This window comes from Chroicocephalus ridibundus, chromosome 2, assembly GCF_963924245.1.
Source record: "Chroicocephalus ridibundus chromosome 2, bChrRid1.1, whole genome shotgun sequence".
Taxonomy (NCBI): Eukaryota; Metazoa; Chordata; class Aves; order Charadriiformes; family Laridae; genus Chroicocephalus; species Chroicocephalus ridibundus.
In genome coordinates, this window is record NC_086285.1 from 50381166 (window position 1) to 50401866 (window position 20701).

At 47.1% G+C, this 20701-nt stretch overlaps 1 protein-coding gene across 3 annotated transcripts; it reads left to right on the forward strand.

Annotated features, from left to right (window-relative positions):
• Positions 1 to 3890: 3890 nt before the first annotated feature.
• On the forward strand, positions 3891 to 15382 carry LOC134510632 (CX3C chemokine receptor 1-like). Of its 3 annotated transcripts, none has more exons than XM_063323926.1 (3): positions 3891 to 4174; positions 5423 to 5497; positions 14177 to 15382. In XM_063323926.1, exon 3 carries the CDS (start codon positions 14191 to 14193, stop codon positions 15253 to 15255), a length of 1065 nt encoding a protein of 354 aa, XP_063179996.1. In that variant the 5' UTR covers positions 3891 to 4174; positions 5423 to 5497; positions 14177 to 14190; the 3' UTR covers positions 15256 to 15382. The 3 variants fall into 3 exon arrangements, with proteins under 3 accessions (XP_063179996.1, XP_063179995.1, XP_063179997.1); XM_063323925.1 differs by having other exon boundaries at positions 5426 to 5497; XM_063323927.1 differs by lacking the exon at positions 5423 to 5497.
• Positions 15383 to 20701: the final 5319 nt, after the last annotated feature.

Here is a 20701-nt window from a genome sequence, read left to right on the forward strand (position 1 = left end):
CTCAGCAGCCTCCGGCAGCATTTCAAACGCACTGTTCAGGCTTGTAAGCCTTGCCAGGGTTGAAGTCTGCTCCTCGGAACAGTCATTTGGGTAAGCTTTTGGTGTGTTTTCAAAGCGAAAGTCAAACATGATGCAAACAGCCATGGTTTACAGTGAAAGTTAGTTGTAAAGCCAAGACATCCCAGCAGGTGCTCTACACAGCAGAGAGGCAAAACAGGACCAGATCTGCTCTTTAACCAGCAACGTATGGATGCTTGCAAGTTTTTGTGGACATAGCATCTCTATAGACTGTTCTCCACATTAGCCCTTTTTCTCCCTATCTACCAGGAATTAAATCCTCAAGGGACATTTCTGCTACATGTCCAAAACGATGTTCTGCCTCTGCTTACTTGTTCCAGCTCTGCCACAGTCTCAACTGTAACTGCTTTACACTTGAGCAAAGTGATAAATCAAACAAAAAGAAACATGTAACTCCAGCAAGTCTCTGAAGTCCACAGAGGGAAGCCCTGGTATCACAGCACCAGGAGAGAGGAGGTTCTTGGGGTTCCCTCTGGGACCCCCAGGCAGTTACAGTTGCCCATCGTCCCTGCAGAGAGGACTTCAAAGATGCTCTCAAGAGCCGAGACAGACCCTTTCTGTAGACAACCACCACCATCAGGCTTTCCCCCAGGGCAGCGAAAGCAGGGGTGTGCTGGGGAGAACTGTGTTTTGATCCTTCAGGCCAGGCATTTCTTTACCAAGCGCTTTAGACCACAAAGCTTGAACTTGCCAGCGCTGCTGTGCCAAAGCCTGCCTCCCCCAGCTGACCTGGCAGCCTGGCCACGGAGCAGGAGGAGATGCTGCTGGTGTGGTAGTGCCACTGGTCTCCACAGATGTTGAGAGAAGTAAGTTTTCAAATTCGGAAGGCAACTCAGATGGAGATGGAATAAAAAGAAAAGGGTTTTTTTTCCCCCTCTTTACCCACTGTATCCCTGCAGAGCACATCCTTTACTCTTTATTTCCTACTCTGAAACCCTCCTGTGCCTTGCAGTTGGGAAGTCAGCAAGCTCTACCTAGCCCTTCCCAGGAAAAGTCTCTCTGGTTACGAGGGATGCGATGTCTCTTTCTTTTTATCTTGGAGAAACATAAATGCTTTTCCCCCCTCAGGTATGGACGAGAATGAAAGTCTTCCCAGCAGCTCTCTCAGACTTTCTTATCCCTGGGCTGTGTCCTGAACACCAGAGGGTGAACAGAGATAAAAGATGGAGAGCAGAGATATTTCTTGCTGTTGCACTTGTCTTTCAGGCATTGTTCATTTCATTCCTCTTCATCTTGCACTAGAAGTGCACACCATGATAATGAGCAGCTCTCTTATCTAGGGTTACCACTAACAGCAGAACACAACAGAAAGCCTTTTCTGTCTCTAGGAGAGATGTGGTTAGGATGCCTGCAAGCCAGCCTGATTTGGTTTCTCTTTATTTGAAGTCCTCCAGTTAAAAACCAAGTGGGTAGTCCTTTCAGCAAACCTCATTTCTTCAGGAGGATGTGAAGATTGCTTGCTCTGCGTTCCATTCCGGTTGAATTCTGGGCAGCATGGGAGGGAAGAGGTTGATGACTGCCCACAGGGAAACCCAGCTCCGAGGAGGCAAGTGATGGCTTGGAACTGTGTGTCCTTTCTACCAGAGGCAAGTGGTGGCTGGGGACCGTGTCTCCTGCTGTTACATGGGCAGTCCTGACGCTATTTGCAAGGTCTTTGACTTCAAAGAGGAACACCAGAGGTGACGTGCTGCGTACTGCAGGCCCAGGAGCAGGTATCCACCAGTATGAAGGTGGCCATGGCTCCCTGGGCTCTGCCAACCCACGTTTTACAGGTCAGCAGCAAACCAGCTTGGCACGTGCAGGTCCCCAGTGGGGACGCTCCTACTGGATTATCCACATCTTTTTTTACAAGACTTGTCTGCAGGAGGCAGTGGCTGGGGAGGACCCTTTATCATCTCTGTGAGGACGTGGGAGGCAGGATTTAGGTGTCAGACTAGATAACGTCAGACTATCACTGGCATCACTGGCCTTCATTCGCCTTTCTGAATCTTATGGTTCTCACACAATGAGAATGTTTCCAGAAATTATCTTTCTGAAAGTTGAAAGTTCATCATTGTGGCAGTCACAGCTCCTACTTTCAGCGTGTGGGGAGAAACCAGCCATCAGCCTTTTCATGTTTTCCTGAAAAAGTGCAGAGTTCTTTACATCTATTTTTAAAGAAAGGGCAGGGTGGGGCTGCTGGCACTTGTCAGAGAAAAAGGAGAAAAAGGAGTTTTGAAAATCTGCTGCTCTGGCTCTTTACTATTCTCTAGCCCTTAAACTTTATTTTCAGCAGTGTATCTTTGCTGTTCCTGGCTAACACCTGACCAGGTATCGGTTCCCTGATTATTCCCATGGGCACACGTCCCGGCCCACGTGGCTGACATCACTCGCATAATTCGCCTGATGTGGGAGGCCCACACTTGGACCATTGGTACATTGCTGTGTAGCTGTTGGGGATGTAACCTTTGCTAGACAAATCATAATGTCATGAAAAAAACATGTAATTGGCAGAAATACCAGAAGTAAACTTATACAAGAATATTTGCCTGGCAACTTGCTACCCCAATCAATGAGCTACAGCACAGACAACCTAGAAGATGCTCTCCACCCCAAAAACCGCATCCAGCTCAGCCTGTATGAAGGTGGCACAACTCTGCCTTCAGGAAGAAGGTGTTTTAACCTCCCTTAGCATCTGAGGCAGGGACATTACCCGGAGGCGTTCCCAGGACTGTACTCCTGTGTGTGCTGGCGGACTTTGGTATTCGTACAGCCCCCAGCTGGATGTGGTGTCTCGGATCCCCGTAATAACAGGGTTATTACTGCTTGGTTTCATCCCAGATGAGCTGCTTTGTCTCCCCCAGCGGTGTCTGGAAACGTGCCATGTGGCGTCCTCTGCAGTCGTGGGTGCGCCTGTAACGCAACCCCGAGCATGATGCTTGGGTCAGGGGCCAAGAAAACTTCTTGATTAATAAACATGCCAATACTTTAAACCCTCAGACTCCTCTGTTCAGCTGTAAGCCCTGGGCTGCAGGGAGATGTTGCTCTCAAAATCTGGTTTATGGGCAAAGAGGAGGCACAACGTATGCATAGGTAAAGCCGAGAATTTATTGTTAGTGCAATGGCAGTCACAAGGTCTAGGTCTGCTGGGTGCAGAAAAAGGAACAATACTAACGCAGTTAAAATTGTTTTGCACACACATAGTTTCTAGCCCTTTTCCTGGTGGTACCCTCACCCTTCCTCTGCTCCTCTGGGTCCTAAGGCTGGTGGTTTCACCCAGGTGGTGGGGTTGGGGTGGGGTGTTAGAGCAAGCTGTCGGCATCTCCAGCCCTTCCTTGGGATAAGTGCGACGTTCGCGCTGATGTTTTTTTCTGCCCCTCTCTGGGATCTGCTTGGGGTCATTTTCATATGTTTGCTAACATGCTTCTGTTCCTTCTTCTGTCTTCACTGGTCTGCAACTTCACGTTACTCCCAATGTGCTGTGCCCGGTGCCCCTTATATATGTTAGATACTGGTTTTATTCTGTCTGTTACTGCTAAAACCAGGTTTTTCAGCTCCAGGTCTGCATTTTCTTAACTGGCCACCAGCGAGTTGTGTGTATAGCTGTGGGGGTCCCCAGTGCCAGCCTGTGCCCCATCTTTTACCATCCCGTGCCCGTACTCCCCCCTGCTGCATCCTGTGTCCCCACGGCTCAATGTCCCAGCTCTTGTACCAGACCTGTGTCTCTCTACACTGTACCATCGGGTAGGAGTCAAAAATACCTCATTCTGCATGGGATAGGAGGAACCAAGAGGGTGAGAGCTTTTACAAGCTGAGTACGAAGCTCCCCGGGCACTTCTGTCTCCTGTGCAAATCCTGCCCTCCGTAAGCACTTCTGCTCCTCTGAGTGGCCGCATCCTGCTTCACAATTTCAAAAAGGCGCCAGCAAGACCAAAGCAGAGCACATTAATACTTTCTCAGCTCAGCCCTGAAGCTCAGCCCAGGAAGCTGCCCTGGCAAACTTCGCACGTTTCATAGGGTAGGCATCAGCACTAGAGAAGAGGAAATATACATCTAAACCCAAACAACAAGCTCGGCTTGAAGAAAACATTGGTTTTCAATGCGGCTATGAATTAAGGTAAGAGACGATTATATTTTAACTATAATTTGACAGAGCAGGATGACAAGAAATGGTGTCTCATGAACTTAAGGAAACTCTTCACTGCTTAGTGCTTGGAATCTAAATGATATTTAATTTGGGTAAAGATGGTGTGGGTAATGTTTACAAGTTGCGAAAGTAGAAAGGGGAACACTTTTATTAATTGAAGCGGACCAGGGCAGAGAAATTTTCTCAGTGACTAATTATTTGTGGCATCTTGCGGTAAGAGAAATAGTCACCCTGGCTAGCGGTCCTCAAGGTTAAAGCAAAATGCTAATAGATGCCTAGTGTGCAGCATTAGCCCAGAAGACTAAGAAGATGCAGCCCTTCTACTTCATAAGATGTTTTTTGTCAGATGTCTGCAGGGATTTCACAGCTCACCGTCATTGCTTGCTTTTAGTTCTGGTCAGTGAACCAACATCCCAAACATCACTGACGCTGAAAGACAGCCCAATACACAAAATCTGGTAGAGACAATAGAAAGTGTTTGATGCTGACAGACCGGCAAGGGAATGACAGACAGTCAAAACACTTGAAAACCCAACTTTCTGTATGACCACATTACTGAATTTCTTTGTGACTCAGCTTTCCATAGGAAGGATGTTGCACAAAGATGTCTGCTGGTTTGGATGAGACATTTGAGTAATACAGTGGCGGCAGCCTCTTAAGTGCTTGTATGACATAAACACAGATCCAGAAACAGTGGCTCCCCAAATCTGGTCTGTTGGGGCAGACCTTGTTAGAGGCAGCACAGCCAGAGGCAGTGAACCGGGCGATGGAATAAAAGACAATGACTGCAATGAATCACAAGGGTTTGGGCAGTGCAGAAAAAGTCCAAAACAGAGAGGAAAAGGCTAAAGTTTGACCAATGAGAGCACATAGTAAATTGAGAGTAAATCACATAGTAAACGTCACCTTCCCAGGAAGGAGCTGGCAACTCTGGGACTTAAATCTCATCCCGACACAGTCAAGGCGTAATATGCTTTGCTCTCTAAATTGAGGACGGAGAAGATGATTTAACAACTCTCCCATTTCTAGAGAGCCATCTCGGATTTCTCAAGAATGCTGAGGCAACGTGAGCCTATTAATAACAAAAAGAGAGGGCAGGAAGTAAATAGGTGCCGCGATAAAATTGCTGAGAGGACAGACAGAGCAATTGGTAACAGTAAACAAGCACAAACAGTGCACACAGCTACAAACAGTTGTCTGTTTTCACTGTCCCTTCAGCAGAAAATACAAAAGAAATTTGAATGCCGCTTAAGAAGGGAAGGCCTGAGAGAAAGAAATACTGACAAAGAGCAGGTAAGAGAAAAAGCGGGCAAACCACTCAACTACACATGTTAAAAAAGATAGAAAAGTGTCACGAGCAACTGTGCAAGCAGAAAGGGCAAATAGGGGAACTAACAGGCTGGGGGAAATACCTTTGAAACAGATTTTCCAGGGAAATCCTGATCCTGGCCATCACCATCCAGTCAGATGACAGCCCCAAACACCCAGTGCTCTGCCGGCAGCTCTTGGGAGGAAGCCTGGTCCCTCCCCAGCTCTGCCACTGCCCCCCAGCAGCTGAGTTAAAGTGCTCCCCAGCCCCTGCGAGGACAAAAATAAATACTGCTCTTCAACATGATTCTCACGCCGTTTATGTAATTGCCCATCCTCTGGCTGGTCCCTGGGGGCAGGACACTGCCGGGGAACCATCTCAGATTGCAGAGGTTCTGCAGAGGACCCTTGGATCTGACCCTGAGAGGCATGGATGAAACGTTCAGAACCATTTCATCAATTTTTGAACTTCAGTTTTAAGATCCAGGGGGGATGCAGGAGTCTGATCATACTGTCAGGTCATATTTCCTAAATGCATAACTCATTTCTGAAATGGATTTTTAAGGATATGACCTCCTTAGGGCGCGATTTCTAAAGGGACTTTGACCGCCAGAGGTTCAGACTGATTCCTTGTGGTATTTTCAGAAGCCCCCCTCCACCCTGCCGCGGCCCAGTGATTAGTTCCCATTCAGAAGAATGATTAGAATCAGTGATGGCACCCCGGGGAAAGGCCTCGATGTGTCTACCTGCATCTTCACTGGCTCAAGCGCCTTTACAGATCATGCCCTGAAACCTGAGCCTATGCTCTGCTCCATTAAGGAGCAGGTGGGACCCCCAGCGTGCAGACGCCAAGTCTCCTGCATGGCCACCCTGGCAGCTTCAGAGGCGCTTTGTCCTCTCCAGAGTCGAGGGAATGAAACCATTAAAATCCTCAGCTTACAGCTTTTGCTATAAATACACCAGCAACCGCAGGGGTGAGCTGCCAGGGGTTTGGCAGGGTTTCCTATGGCCCCAGCAAACCACACACCGCTGCGGTCCCGCTGTCCCTCGCAGATGGCTCACGGGGGAGGTCCTGCGGGAATGTCCTGGCGGGGCGACAAAGCCAGCAAGCGGAGGGATGTCGTTGGAGGCAGGATTCGTCCAGGGCATGGGAGTTCAGTCCCCTGTGTCCGCTTTGCTGTGACAGCAGCACAACCAGCCCGAGTCAGGCCACTGGCCCAGCCAGCTGGACCATGCACTGATGGAGCAAGAGCGAGATCTTGTTCAAAATAACACCTCTGTGGTTGCTCTGAAGCACAGGCGGTGCAGCCCTCACCGCTGGCAGAGACTGTGTTTTGGTGTTTTTTTTTTAAATCAGAGTACATCTGATTTTGATGCAATGGCTTAAGCTGAAACTGTAGCCCTGGTTACTTGCTGCCCTGCTGTTATCTCCCGGTTAGCTTGGAGCATCTTTGAGAAAGCACTTTCCAATGCTATAAAGCCTTAGGTGAAGGTGAGAGAGATCCTGGGGATTTTGGACTCTATACTATCCCCTCCTGCCTTCCATGATCCAAGTCTGATCTTTTCAATTTTATTTTTTTTTTTACCCAGAACTATTGGTTTAAGTTTTTAGATTTACATGCTGTTCATCTCCAGCTAGTGGTGTCTGCTTCTAATTTAGTTTGTGATGGTGGTGTAAAAACTGTAGAACTGGTTCAGGGAAGGGGCGTTTTTTTCATCTCTTTGACCTAAATGCTTTTGTAAAGGAACTACAGGCCTCTGCAATATTCAGGCTTATATTTTATCTTAATCAGCGGTGGTTTGATTGGCTTCTATTTCTGGGTCCTTTGTTTAGGACACCTTAAATGCCCTAGTTTTCAGAAAGCCTCAGCATCGTGCTTCTGCACCTTGAACTCCACCTTGAGTTGGAAAGTCCAATAACGAAGCAGTCCAGATCACTACTTGCTATTAAAAAACTTATCCTCAAAGTCTTGGGTTGGGGGGGAGGCTCCATAAATTACATCACCCAAATCGATAGGCAATTCTTGAGCTTGCAGAACTCTGCCTGTCCACAGAAACGGTCCAGCTAATCTGAGAATAAATCACAAAAGAAAGACGATACACCAAAGAAAGGAATTTCCTCACCTTAAAGTCATCAGGGAAGGACTGTGGGAGCAGGGGTGCATCTGGGATTACACCACATCCACTGAGATTTCTAGCTTGCATGTTTCTGGTTTGAATTCCTGTTTTGAATGCATCGGTTTATGGTATGGCTAATCCCACTGAATTAGCAAGATTATTAGCACAAGCAAAAATGAAATCAAGTGTTACCAAAGTATGCCGGCAGCCCCGGCATCAAGCTCTGCAACGGCGAAGACTTCCTTCTTTTGTTCCTTCCCACTTAGCATGTCTTTAGACACCCGAGGGTTGCATCAGCTTTTCTTGCTGTGACATCTGGCTGGGAGCTCGGTTTCAGAGTCGACCCGACCCTATCAGCAGTCAGGTTTCCCAGCAGATGCGCCCCCGCTCTCGAGACACAGTCTGCCCTGTTTAACTCCCAGGCGTGTCACTTTGGCCTACATTAAAGCCAACATGAATCATCCCAGAAGGCCCCAGATTACTCAGATTACTGAATCACTGTCCAATTCTCTAACTCTTATCACTTCCCCCTTGCCAAATGATTCCAAATTTGGTTTCAGACCAACGAGGAAAACACTGAAGAGTTTTCGGCTTTGAACTCGTAGTTACTGCAGACCTTTTACAAGCAATATTCCTAGTTTGGGAAGGCTTCGTCCACAGATGGCCGGCTTTTGAGGTCTGACAGCTAACCGGCCCAAACCCCATTGTAAGGCTGTGTTGGGCTCGTGTTGCTTTGGGCTGGCGAGATGCGTCAATCAAACAAGCGGGCAGTGCAAGTCAAAGCTCCAGCTCTCCCACGCAGTACTCTTTATGAAGCTTGTAAAGCCATCAGATGTCCAAACTAAAGCTTCTTTTCTATGAAGCCATGCAGAGTGGCACTAGCTGCCCTCTCCCCCTTTACTGCTTAAATTTTATTTTGCCCAGGTTAAGGGTTAGGTTACACTAGCTCTTCTGCCTTGCTTCCCGCTTTCGAAGACTGGCATTGTGTCAGCTGCTTCCAGCACCCATAGGGGTGGAACGGGAAGAACACCGGCCCACTTCAGGACTGAATAAAAGACTCATATTTAAGATTTAAAGTAGCTGCGTCTGCTGGGCTGGGCCTGCTTTTGGCCTCGACTATCTGACACGATCCCAAGCAACTCCGGAGACTGTGCCCTAAGGATGGAGCTGCCCTGCTTTGAAAGACAAGCTAAGTGAATTACTGGAGCCAGTTGGGTCTAGGACTAGAAACCGAGCCCCATCTCTGGTTAGCATATTGCCCGTAAGTCTTAAGTTTTGTTTTGGATATCATCCAAACCATGGTTAGAGGTGTCTGTGGCAATCTGGTGATTGCATGGTCGCTGCTTGGTGCCAGGTTGGTTAAGAGTTTCATCCAGAGTGCTATTAAGACTCACATCTCTCCTGTTAGTTTCCACCCAGTTTTGCTTAATTTCCCTAAATCTCTCTTTTGTGTGTGTTAGAAGTGCCACCAGCAGCTACGACAGACATTTAATTGGGAGGTACCCAAGGACATCCCTACTGTCTTACCGAGAATCACTGGCCATCGAGAGGCAGATGGGCGTAGTCGCAAATGCACAAAAGCGACAGCGTTTATATTTGGGCAGGGTGGTGGCAGCTCAGATCAAAGGGTGAGAAAGGCATAACGCACCCGTAGGGTTTCACAGGGCTTCCCACAAAGCCTACAGCTTCCCTGAGCCAGCTGAGTCGTCGGTGTGAAGCTCCAGCCCGCTCAGCTTGCCCTGAAAATGTGTTTCGCTCACATGAGAAAAGCAATGTAAGAGCCTCACCCAGAAATGCTGACTAAGGTGTGAAAATCTTTCCGAGACTTAAATAATTCTATCAGTATGCTGTGCAGATCTGAAGTGTGACCCTCTGGTGGAGGCCTGGGTTTGGTTATAGCTTTTAACTTCTTTTCATTCGGTGACAGCAGAAGCATCACGGAGAGGCAAAGTGCTCGCAGACCCCCTCTTCTCGGCAGGAAAGCTTGTAACGTGGCACCAAGGGTGGTGACTGGAAAGATCAGAGGCACGAACAGGACTTGGCTAGTGTGTCACCCAGCCCGATGGCAATGGTCTTTTGAAGGCTGAAATGCAGCTTCTGTTGCTTAGAGGAGTTTGTGCGTCTCTCATAATTTCACTTCCCTACGTACTGCATATAGCACGCACGGCTGTTGGGAATAGCTGGGTTGAGAAACAAGGGGTTTGGTCCTGCAGACTATTGTTTTTTAGACAGCTATAAACGTGATTAAAAGCAGAAGTGTTTGTGGGGAGCAGGGTGTAAAACTGCTGGGGAAATCTGGAGAGGGAGCAAAGCGGTCGAGCAGCTCCATGAGAAGCAGAAGTGAATCTACAATTTCCTGTACTCAGCAAGGGAAAATGTCTGGTGGAGGGACCTCGCAGGCCCGCAGTCCTCCTTCAAGGTCCTCTACGCTCTTCAGTTAACTTTGTCCCTTAGGCGAACATTTATCGTAAGCACAAGAGAGAAAATTGGGTTGAAGCTGACAGTGAGAAGGACTATAGCGTGTGCTGCGGTGGGCTTTGCGAGGCTGATGGAGAATACCTGTCAGGGAAGGATGAAGGAAGGGTGGGCAGAGGTGTTTCCTTGCTTTAGAGTGTGGTAAAATTTCATCACATTATGCCTATCTGGCATGGGCTTTTCTCGGGGGCCCTTTGGAGTTTGGAGCCCACCTGTTGAGTATCATCAGCTTAAGCTGAGCAAAGAGGAGCTAAATATTCAGAAAGAACTGGCGGCATTGCATACGCAGAATGAGTGGCAGTGGGAGGATACGAGTGTGTGGTTGGTAATACACAAAATCCAGGAGCTAGAGAGTGAACAAGCCACAGGTTGGGGCAGCAGTTTCGGATGCCGATGTCATTTTAGTAAGCGCAGTTCTCACTTGCCCCGCCAAGATGTGCAGTGCAGGATCTCGCCCTTCCCGTTGGCACAGGTACCACGGGCTTTGCAACCACCCATCCAGGGGTAAAGGAAATAATTTGCTACTGTAGAAAGAAATGATCTCCATCAGCGAGCTAGAGGAGATTACCTGACCGAAAAGTACTTCAGGAAAAATCCCAGCCCAAGCAATGTTCCTCTTTGCTTCAGTAAGGCCAGGAGTCAATCCTGCACCTCCGTGTAAATGTTTGCCTGTGAAGAAGGTGGCCATTCCCATGCCCAGCTTTCTCTCCAGGCAATGCCAGTGGGAGCAGCCTGTGCTGAAGCCAGACCTGAGGGCTACCCTGCGGTGGGACCTCCGTTTCCTTATGCATGTGAAATCCTCCCTGCCCCCAACAGAGCGCAGTGGCTTGTACCGACACATATGAAAACTCTCCAGAGGAACAAGCTGTCTTTCTAGATGTGAACTAAGGGAGCCAGCATGGGAAAGGCCAGCACAGCTAGAGGCTCTCAGAGTGCAGAGCAAACCAATGTGCGCTCCCTCTCTCCAGATCAGGGGGTTTCACACAGCACCTCTCTGGTTGCCTGCACAGTTAGTAAAGATGTTAATGGGATGGGGCAGGTATCCATTAGTTTTTTCTTTTGTGCATGAGATGACTCCTACCTGTCACACCAGGAGAGACGTGTCTGAAACACAGCAGAGAAGAATCTGGGGCATTTTGCAGGGACATCGTGGCCTCTGTCTGGCTTCGTCACGGAGCCATAAAGTTAGGATGGGACTTCTGGAGGTCTCTTGTCCAAACCCCTGCTCAGAGCAGGGCTGGATGAGTTTCAAACATCTCCAAGGATCTCACAACCTCCCTGAAGCGCTATCCTGGTGTTTGACCACCCTCACAGTGAAAATTTTTTCCATGCAGTGAGTAACAATTTCCCATGGCCTTTGCCTCTTATTCCTCCGAGGAAAGTTGTCTGCTTCACTTTACACTTTCTCACTAGATCCCCCTCAAGCCTCTTGTTGAGGCTGGTCAAACCCAGTTCTCAGTATCTTCTCATACACCAGGTGTTCCAGCCCTAATCATTTTGGTAGCCCTCTACCGTGCACCAGTGCGTTGGTGAAGAATCAGCTGTGGAGCACATCAGCCCACAGAGTAAGACGGAGGCTCTGGCACTGTGCGGATGGCTGGCTGCAATAACAGCTTGGTGGCAAAGAGCTGGGTGGGCTAGTGTAGTGACTCATATTTGGTACAAGAGACTTGGTGTACACCCGACACTTCTTTTCCTTTTAAAGGCACCTGCTGCGTACGTTTACCCTCAAAAGAGGAGTGTCAGGATGGAAAAGGAGAAAGTGAGGGGATATGTGGATTATGTACGATGTCTTCTGCTCATTTCTGTATCCCTCTCAGGGTTTACAAAGTAATGACTGGACAGACACTTGAAAGGATAAGAAACCTGTCACACATCTCTGTAGGCAACTCTAATTAGTTATCTTACCAGTAGGAAATTAGTATCTTGTTTAAAACTACCATCAGCTGCTGCCCCAGCACCTAAGCATTTCCTATTCGTCTCCTTTAATTCTGCTGCTGTCAGATACCGCAACTCCCGAAGCCGGAGAATTAAACTGGGCTGCAAGCAAGGGTCTGGAAAGACTCTGGAGGTGGTCTCAGCTCCCAGCTCAAGTGGAAAGGCACTGCAAGACGCGCTGAGCCCGTGGGTGTGCCTGCCTACTGCAAACAGCCTGCCCTCCGCTGTGCCCGTGCTCCAAAACTACCAGTGCTGAGACAGCCCTCCTTCTAGCCTACTTTTACTGTGCAAAACCACAAAGATTGTTTTCTAATGACTGTGGGCATTTCTCATTGAAATGCTTTGGGCACAACTAGTCTTTGAACCGTCAGAATAAGAAGAAACTTTAAAATGGAAAGTCTGCATTTCCAACTAGCACAGAAAAACTTCTTTGAGAAATGACGACAAAATAAGAGGCCAGAACTTCATGGCCCACACCACAAACGGCCCTCTGGCAATGAGGCATTAGGAGAAAATGTCACTATGGTGACAGTAGCCACCCATGGGGGAGTTTGTTGTAGTTACCACTACTCACATGAAACAAGGACTGTCTCACACCTCAGGACATCTTTATTTCATGCTTAGTCTTGCAAGGCTTATTTTAAACAGAGGCTTTGAAAACTATTGCTGTCAGTGAAACGTGGACATGTAGGCTGGGATTCCAATCACTTTGCTCTAAGTGTCAGAAGTGGGAGTAGTTATACACCGTTGGCATCTACCACTGAGTAATGTGCCAATGCTCATTAGGGAGCATCATCGACGCTTATCCTGGGTTTTCATCAACGTGGTCAGCTGAGTCTGGAAAGCAGTCTGTCTTGTCTTAAAGCAGATTTGGCCCGACCTGCATTGGATCGGATGCACAGCTCTTCACTGGCTGTATTGACTACATCTCCTGCTAACAGAGGATGTAAATGTCTGTATTAGAGACAGATTATGCTCCCTGAACTGAGTCCCTTCTTTGCAGTCAATGGGGGCTCCAGTAAGAAGGTTTCGGCACTGTGACCAGGGGGTAGGTGCAGTTTAGTTGTCACTGACCTTTCCTTTCAGTCTTAGCTTTAGCAGGCTGGTTTGGCCATGTTGTTATGTCCCTGGGCTTCTGCACAGCGTATCACACTCAATTTCCTTCATTTCCTACAGCGAGAGCAAGTAATGGATACTTACAAGCTCTTTACCCCAACCAGGGAGCAGAGCTAATTCAGTAACATCTGCACCCCTCTACGATTTTTGGTTCCTGCAAACAGAAGTCTTTGCCGAGACTTGGAACACCACATCCCAAGGGAGCCCAGAGGAACCGAGGGGTGCCCGAGTTACTGGATGTGCAGACCAGCGAGCCCAGAGGCCACACACCTGCACCCCATATCTCTTTGGGTGCAGCCTCTGGGCTAACCAGCCCTGGCTCCAACCTGACCACCCTGCAGCCAAGGCAGGAGCAGTCATGAGATGCTTTGGTGCTCGAGGAAAAGCATCAGTATAGTTTCCCTTCTTCTGATTATAGGACAATTTATTTTTTTTTAAAGCCTCCTTCAAAGGTATGCTTGCTCCCAGTGCAAACCACTCCTCCCACATCAGCAAGCATCTGCTCCGACCTGGCCAAACCGGGCGTCTTATCACATTTCCACCCTGGGGCTAATGTGTGGGGCGAGACTGGGCTTCTTGGTGGTGTTGAGAGGCACTGCATATGCTGATCAACAGCTACACGGGAGGTACCGTTTCCTGCGGAGCACTGCCCAACAGATGGGGAGAGCATCTGCCTTTCTCACGCTGCCATGCACCACCCGCAGAGCTCAGTTATTCGGATGTCGGTTCGCTGCTGCTTCTGACGCTCTTCTGATAACCAGGGGCTTATTCGACAGCCCTTGAAATTCTCATTTGTGTTTTCTTATCGCCAAAGAGATAACTTTCAGTGAAGTACATGTAACAGCAGAGTCTGGACTTATGTTAGTAACTACCATCACCTCCGCAGTAATACCACTCTCACTAATCCAAACAGTGAGAAAATCCCAAAGCGTGCATGTCTTGCAGCGTTTTACCATAGCAGATACTGGATCCCTCTCTCTAACATTATTCTCTTTTCCCTTTTCATGTTGCCTCTAGGCAGAAAATTCATCATGACAGAAGCATTCACAGGAACGACAGCTGAATACAGTTACGATGAACATGCTTTTGCCTGCAACAAGACTGACATCCAAGAATTTGGGAAAATATTTCTACCAATATTTTACATCGCCGTGTTTGCTCTTGGCCTCACAGGGAATGTAATGGTGATTGTTGCCATTGTGAAAGAAGGGAGTAAAAAAAGCATCACTGACATCTATCTCCTGAACTTGGCTATCTCGGACTTTCTCTTTGTGATCTCCCTGCCCTTCTGGGCTTCCAACACAGTGCGTGGATGGACTTTAGGGACCATTGCATGCACAGCTGTTTCCTCCCTGTATTACATTGGTTTCTTTGGGGGCATGTTCTTTATCACTGTTATCAGTATCGACAGATACTTGGCCATTGTCCGGGCAACATACTCTCTGAAATCCAGAACAGTGAAACATGGCTTGCTTATAACCTGCGGAGTATGGGCAATAGCGGTTTTGGTTTCAGTGCCACATTTTGTGTTCTCCAAGCTGGTAGAAAACGACTGCATTCCTGTGTTCCCCCAGGAGCTGGAGAACATCTGGCCGGTGTTCTGCAACGTGGAGCTGAACACCATTGGCTTTTTAATCCCAGTCTGTATCATATGCTATTGCTACTGTGGGATGGTCAAAACCCTTCTGTCCTGCAAAAATCAGAAAAAAACACGAGCCGTAAAACTGATCTTGGTTGTGGTGGTCGTGTTTTTTCTGTTTTGGTCCCCCTACAATGTACTGATTTTTCTAGAGACTTTAAAGCACTATGAGTTATTCACAAATTGCGACCAAATTAAATCACTGGACTACGCAATGCACCTGACCGAAACCATCGCGTTCAGTCACTGTTGTCTCAATCCTCTTATCTATGCCTTTGCTGGGGAAAAATTCAGGAAATACCTCTATCGTGTCTGCTTAAAGTACTGTCCATGCCTGTGTTTCTGTGGCCCCTGCAGCCGCTACCAGGTCACCTATTCAGCTAGCTATGCAGAAAGCGTCGTGGTCAGCAACATAACCCTGAACACCAGTGACCAGGATGGATCTGTCTTTGTCTAAAAGGCTCTGTGAAGAAGAAAGTCTTCTGCAGGACTAGCCATCGCTGAGAGGTGTAGTTTTGATGCTATATATTGACGTGAAAGTGATTTTGGGGTTATAGATTGCAACAAATATTTCACCTGTGCTTTGCTACCTAATAAAATCTTACTGTTAAAAAAAAAATGTATACATATTTCTGAATACACATTTAGTGCCAACAATGCACTCAGTATTTATAGCATGCAATAATCAGAGCAAGGACCATCCTTAAGGATTTGGGACCTGACCTGGAGCTGATCCAAGCCAGCAAGCAACTCCCTTGATTTCCGTGGGCTGTGGCCTGAGCCAAAGGCCAGAGTCTGGGGGACCCCTTCACTCAGCACATCCCCAAGTGCTCTGCTGAGCCAGGGGCTGTCAGCTTGATCAGCAGACACCAGCACACGCTGGGACAACTGGATCTGGAGGTATAGGTTTGGGGATCATTGTGCTTGGCCCGAATATGACACAATCAAGCTGTGAATTGCTTGCAGAGCATGGCAAGTATGTGCTTCTCACCCTGGCTCTACTTGCCACACCAGTTTTAAGGACCGAATGTGTCTAAACCATCATAGACAACGGCTTTTGTGACAAAATAACCACTTTCCCTGCTGCTCACCACAACCTTCTTCAACCTTTGTGGCCTCTCCCACCACAGCCAATTTCCCCAGGGAAACCTGCAAGTGTACCCAGATTCAGTGCATCCCGGAGGACGCATTCACCATGTACGCTCCACAGCCTCCCAATACCCTTTTCACTCTTGCAATGACAATGCACTGGGGGTGGAAAATGTCAATCAGATAAGACAAGTGAGAGTCCTCCCACAGGGGCCTCCTCGGGAAGCTCCTGCCATCATCTGCTGCAAAAGCAAAGGAGATTTTTGTTGGCACTGTGGACTGGAGTTAGGTGAATGGAAAAAGGACTGTCGCCATCTGTGAAGCTGAGATCACCTTACAAGGCAAAATCAAGGACCAATCTTACAAAACAAGTCCATGCCAGTGGCACCCTATTTCTATACATTGATGGAACTGGCAATATATCAAATCTGATGAAACCCTCTCACTTTTTGACTAACACAAAAGTGTTGTCCTAGAGTATCAGTGGGAGGAGCAGGCCCTTTCTTTGTGGACCTCAGTACCACCTTGCTTCTAAGAAAGCTTGGAGGAGAGCCTCTCCCTAAGCAATTCTCCATATGCAATAATTCAACAAATAATAAATATTCCATTTTTTGCCACTGAACATTCAGCACCGTCTACAGTATAATAGCCCCTTTTCGTAAAATGCCTTGTGTTAGGTCTAAGTATATTATGTATGCTCAACTTTTAAAATTTCAGCTATAAGCGGACTTCCAGACTCCAGACTTAGTGGCTAAAATTAAGTGTAGCGTGAGTGTCACTTGAAATTAAATTACTTTTCAAAATTCAGTCTGCCAAAGCAAGTGAGATAAGACAACTCCCTCTGCCCCACCCCCAGGCAAGTGGTATTTTTAAGAAACGGTATTTTTACAATGTTTTTTTAAAGAAATGCTAAGATGTGCAGAAAGAAAGAGGAAGGTACTCTGAGACTAAACAAATCATCTGCATGAAACCAGTCCGAAGAGGGAGGATTGCCAGGCTGAGCAAGGCAGTCTTACTTGGTTTATTTAACTTTCCTTTTATTTTTCAGACAATGGTGAGTTACCGAGTGGGAAGAGTAAAAGCCACCTTTAAATATGATCCATGCGCTGTCTCCAGAATGAAAGGTGCAAGCCCGGAGCTTTCTGCCAGCTCTCTAGGAAAGGAGAGCACTTTCCTGCCTAGCCCTGGCAGTTTCCCAGGCATCCTACGCATCCCCAGCACCGCGCATCGCGGCACACACGCCTTCCAGGTGCATCTCCCCCTGGCAGTGCAGACTTGGTGCCGTTGAGTCAAACTGGGCTCTCTGCAAGCCGCACTGTGCGCTACTGCATTTGCAAAAATCCCCTCACTGCCAAGCCAAGGGCCCATCGTGACAACCTGCGCACCTTCTGTCCTCTTTGCCACACTGCGCAATGGAAGACTTCCCGGGATTGTCAGCCTAACACCGCCAATTATTACGCAAGTCATTATATAGAACTTGCTAATTACGCCCAAGGTCTTATTGCTCGGTATTTGAGCATTTGTATGAGATAAAAAGCTTCAGGGGGGTATCCAGGCGTTGGGCTCTGCAACAAGTAGCTAGTTTATACACACGCCTCCTCATAGCAGAAGTGGTAAATCTTGGAAAACCCATTGAAAACCAAAAATCAACGTTTTTGCTTTGTTTGCATTAGCAGGAAGAGTTGCGTTGTAATTGTCCCTTAAAAAAACTCTCCACTCTCAGACTCCACAGACCATACCAGTGCTCTGAAGGCAACCAGTAACAAAACCCCAGGACTGGGCTGAGCTGCGTCTGAGATGGGCATTGCTGCTCTTGGCTGTACTGCACCACGCCAGCAAGCACGGGGAGCCGCGGCCCCACAGCTCCTGCCCACAGCTTGTCTCTCATGTAATCTGTGACGGCTAATATTGGATAGTTTCCTGGGTTTCTGCTAATTTGGTACATTACGCTCCTTGAGGTATTCTTTGCACCATTCGAGTCTGAGTGAAAGCCTGCTGACGTCTCCTTAAGTCCCTCCACTGCACTTTCATGTAATTGTAGCCTTGATTTAAAGATACTGCCTCTCTTTCAAAACCTCTGCAGCAGGAAACTGGTGCTTTCTAACTGCCCGGCTAGTTTACGACATACACTTTTCTACAAACAGCACTAACGCTGCGTATATCCTTAGACTGGATCAACACATCCCTGAGGACTAGAAACATCCAGTTCCTAGCCGTTACACGTGAGAAAGTAAACCAGTCTCTCAGTCTGGGATAAAACCTTTCCATCTGCCATAAATTAAGGACAGACTCTTGCTTATTTAGCAAGTTACAATTTACACAGGAAAATGGACACAGGCCCACACGCGCACTTGTTATATCTGTCCATTGAATAGTATTTGGTTGTGCAAAAAGGTCAGGAAATCTCTGGGTTTGGTGGCGGGATTGGGCTTTGGGGTTTTGAGGGGTGGTGAGCTATATTTGTATTGTATTTTTTCATCATGATCAACTTCTTTTCCTGTTTGAGAATCTCACTGACACTTAACATAAATCTTTTCCCAGCTGGGTTACAGTTTGAGGAACTAATAAAACCTGAATCCACTTTTTCTCAGCAGGTTCATAACTATACTTCTTGTTCTACTTATAAATAGAACGAGCAAGACATATATTTAGCCAAACTGCTTGCAGTGAGATGCATGGACATCAGTATCTTTTTTAGGCGCCCCTGTGAATTCCTCTCATTCAAATATCACATCACGGTCCCAAAATCAGAAGATTTATGTTTCTCCATTTTCAAGCTAAGCATGGCTGCTTTGAATTATTTTCATTGACATCTTGGGGTTTTTAACTTGTACAAAAAAACCTAGAAATGCAGCCAGTCAGAGCATCGTACTGAACTGGGAAATGGTTCAGCGGTGAAAGCTGTAGTTTTCAGCATTGGCATCAGAAGGAGCCACTAGCCACATATTTCCTTTGAATTTGCTGAGAGTGGATCTGAAACCCTGGTTCAGGGTAGTCTGAAGCTTAAGGCTATATTTCACAGAGAAACTATTTATAAATGCACTGGTTATGGGTTAGGTTCAGTCATTTCCATTTTGTCCCTACCAGCTTTGTGAGGTCCCTCACTGAGATCTCTTAGGTAGTACAAAACCCTTGTCCTAGCAGGACACTCTGCTGCCAACAAAGGGGACAAGCCCCATCCATGCAAGCACCAAACATAGGTGAGTTTTCCAAAGAAAAACTCAGTTACCAGCTTTATCATTGTCAAATTGAAATTCTAGACGTTGCAGTATCTCTGCCCACCTTTGCTTGTGCAGCTCCTCGCTGGTAACATTTTTCTTCCGCAGTTATTGCCCATGCATGCTGCTGTGCTTTGCATAGGGCCGTTTATGTACCACTTCCAAAATGGCCACATTTTAGCAGTGAATGAAATATTTTTTGTATTAAGGACTTACCCAGTCGTGCTCAAAGATTTACTGTTTGCACTTCAGTTTATTAAGGCTGTACAACACCTGGAACTCTAATGAAAACCTGTGATTTCCAGAGTTATTATTTTAAAATTCAAATGCAGTAACTGAAGCTAAAATTGAGAACAATTTATAGCTATTAAAGGATGGCTTCTAACACTTGTCACACACACAGAGCTTCTGCTGAAGTTGGTAATAATTCTGCTGCCGTTGTTCATAAGAACTTCTTAATTTACTTGGTGACTACTGTAAGAGTTTGATTTTCAGCATATACACACCCAAACCTCAAGAACTTGGTTTTGCAGTGTTAGTGTTAACGCATTGTTTTCAAAGTGGAAAAAAATACTCACCAACTTCTCCCATATAATTTTGTTTGTTGCACTAATATTCAATACATAGATGTCAATAGTTAATATATTGTTTTTGTCATTCCTCTCCCTAAAGAAATACTGTAAAATAGCTCCCATTGGACATAGGGAAAATGGTTTGCTTGTCAAGAACAGTTTGCAGTTACCAAATTTCCAGCTGTGATCCTTCGATCAGCACTTTATATCACTGAAGGCAGAGGTTAGTAAATGGGATAAAGAATGCAAGCAAGGACTCTGGGCACAGCTTTTCCACTATGTTATTATCCACTTGCCGACTGTAGCTGTAACTGGAGCAGTCTGTTTTTCACCCCAGCCAGATTTTAAGTCTCCGATAAGTTATATGCATTTGTCATTGTTCCATAACAGTCCGGCTAGATATAAATCCGTATGTCAGGATCATAGAATCATAGAACCATAGAATGGTTCGGGTTGGAAGGGACCTTAAAGATCATCTAGTTCCAGCCCCCCTGCCATGGGCAGGGACACCTCCCACTAGACCAGGCTGCTCAAAGCCCCATCCAGCCTGGCCATGAACACTTCCAGGGAAGGGGCATCGACAACTTCTGTGGGCAACCTGTTCCAGTGCCTTACCACCCTCACAGTAAAGTACTTCTTCCTAATATCTAATCTAAATCTCCCCTCTTTCAGTTTAAAACCATTACCCCTTGTCCTATTGCTCCACTCCCTGATAAAGCGTCTCCCCATCTTCCCTGTAGGCCCCCTTCAGGTACTGGAAGGCCGCTATAAGGTCTCCCCGGAGCCTTCTTTTCTCCAGGCTGAACAACCCCAACTCTAAGCCTGTCCCCATAGGAGAGGTGCTCCAGCCCTCTGATCATCTTTGTGTCCCTGCGCTGGACCCGCTCCAACAGGTCCATGTCCTTCCTGTGCTGAGGACTCCAGAGCTGCACACAGCAGGTAACTGAAAGAAGCTGCATTTCTCCCACAAGAAATTTGCATTTAGCCCATAAATGCTACGTTTGCCACATTAAAATTAAAACCA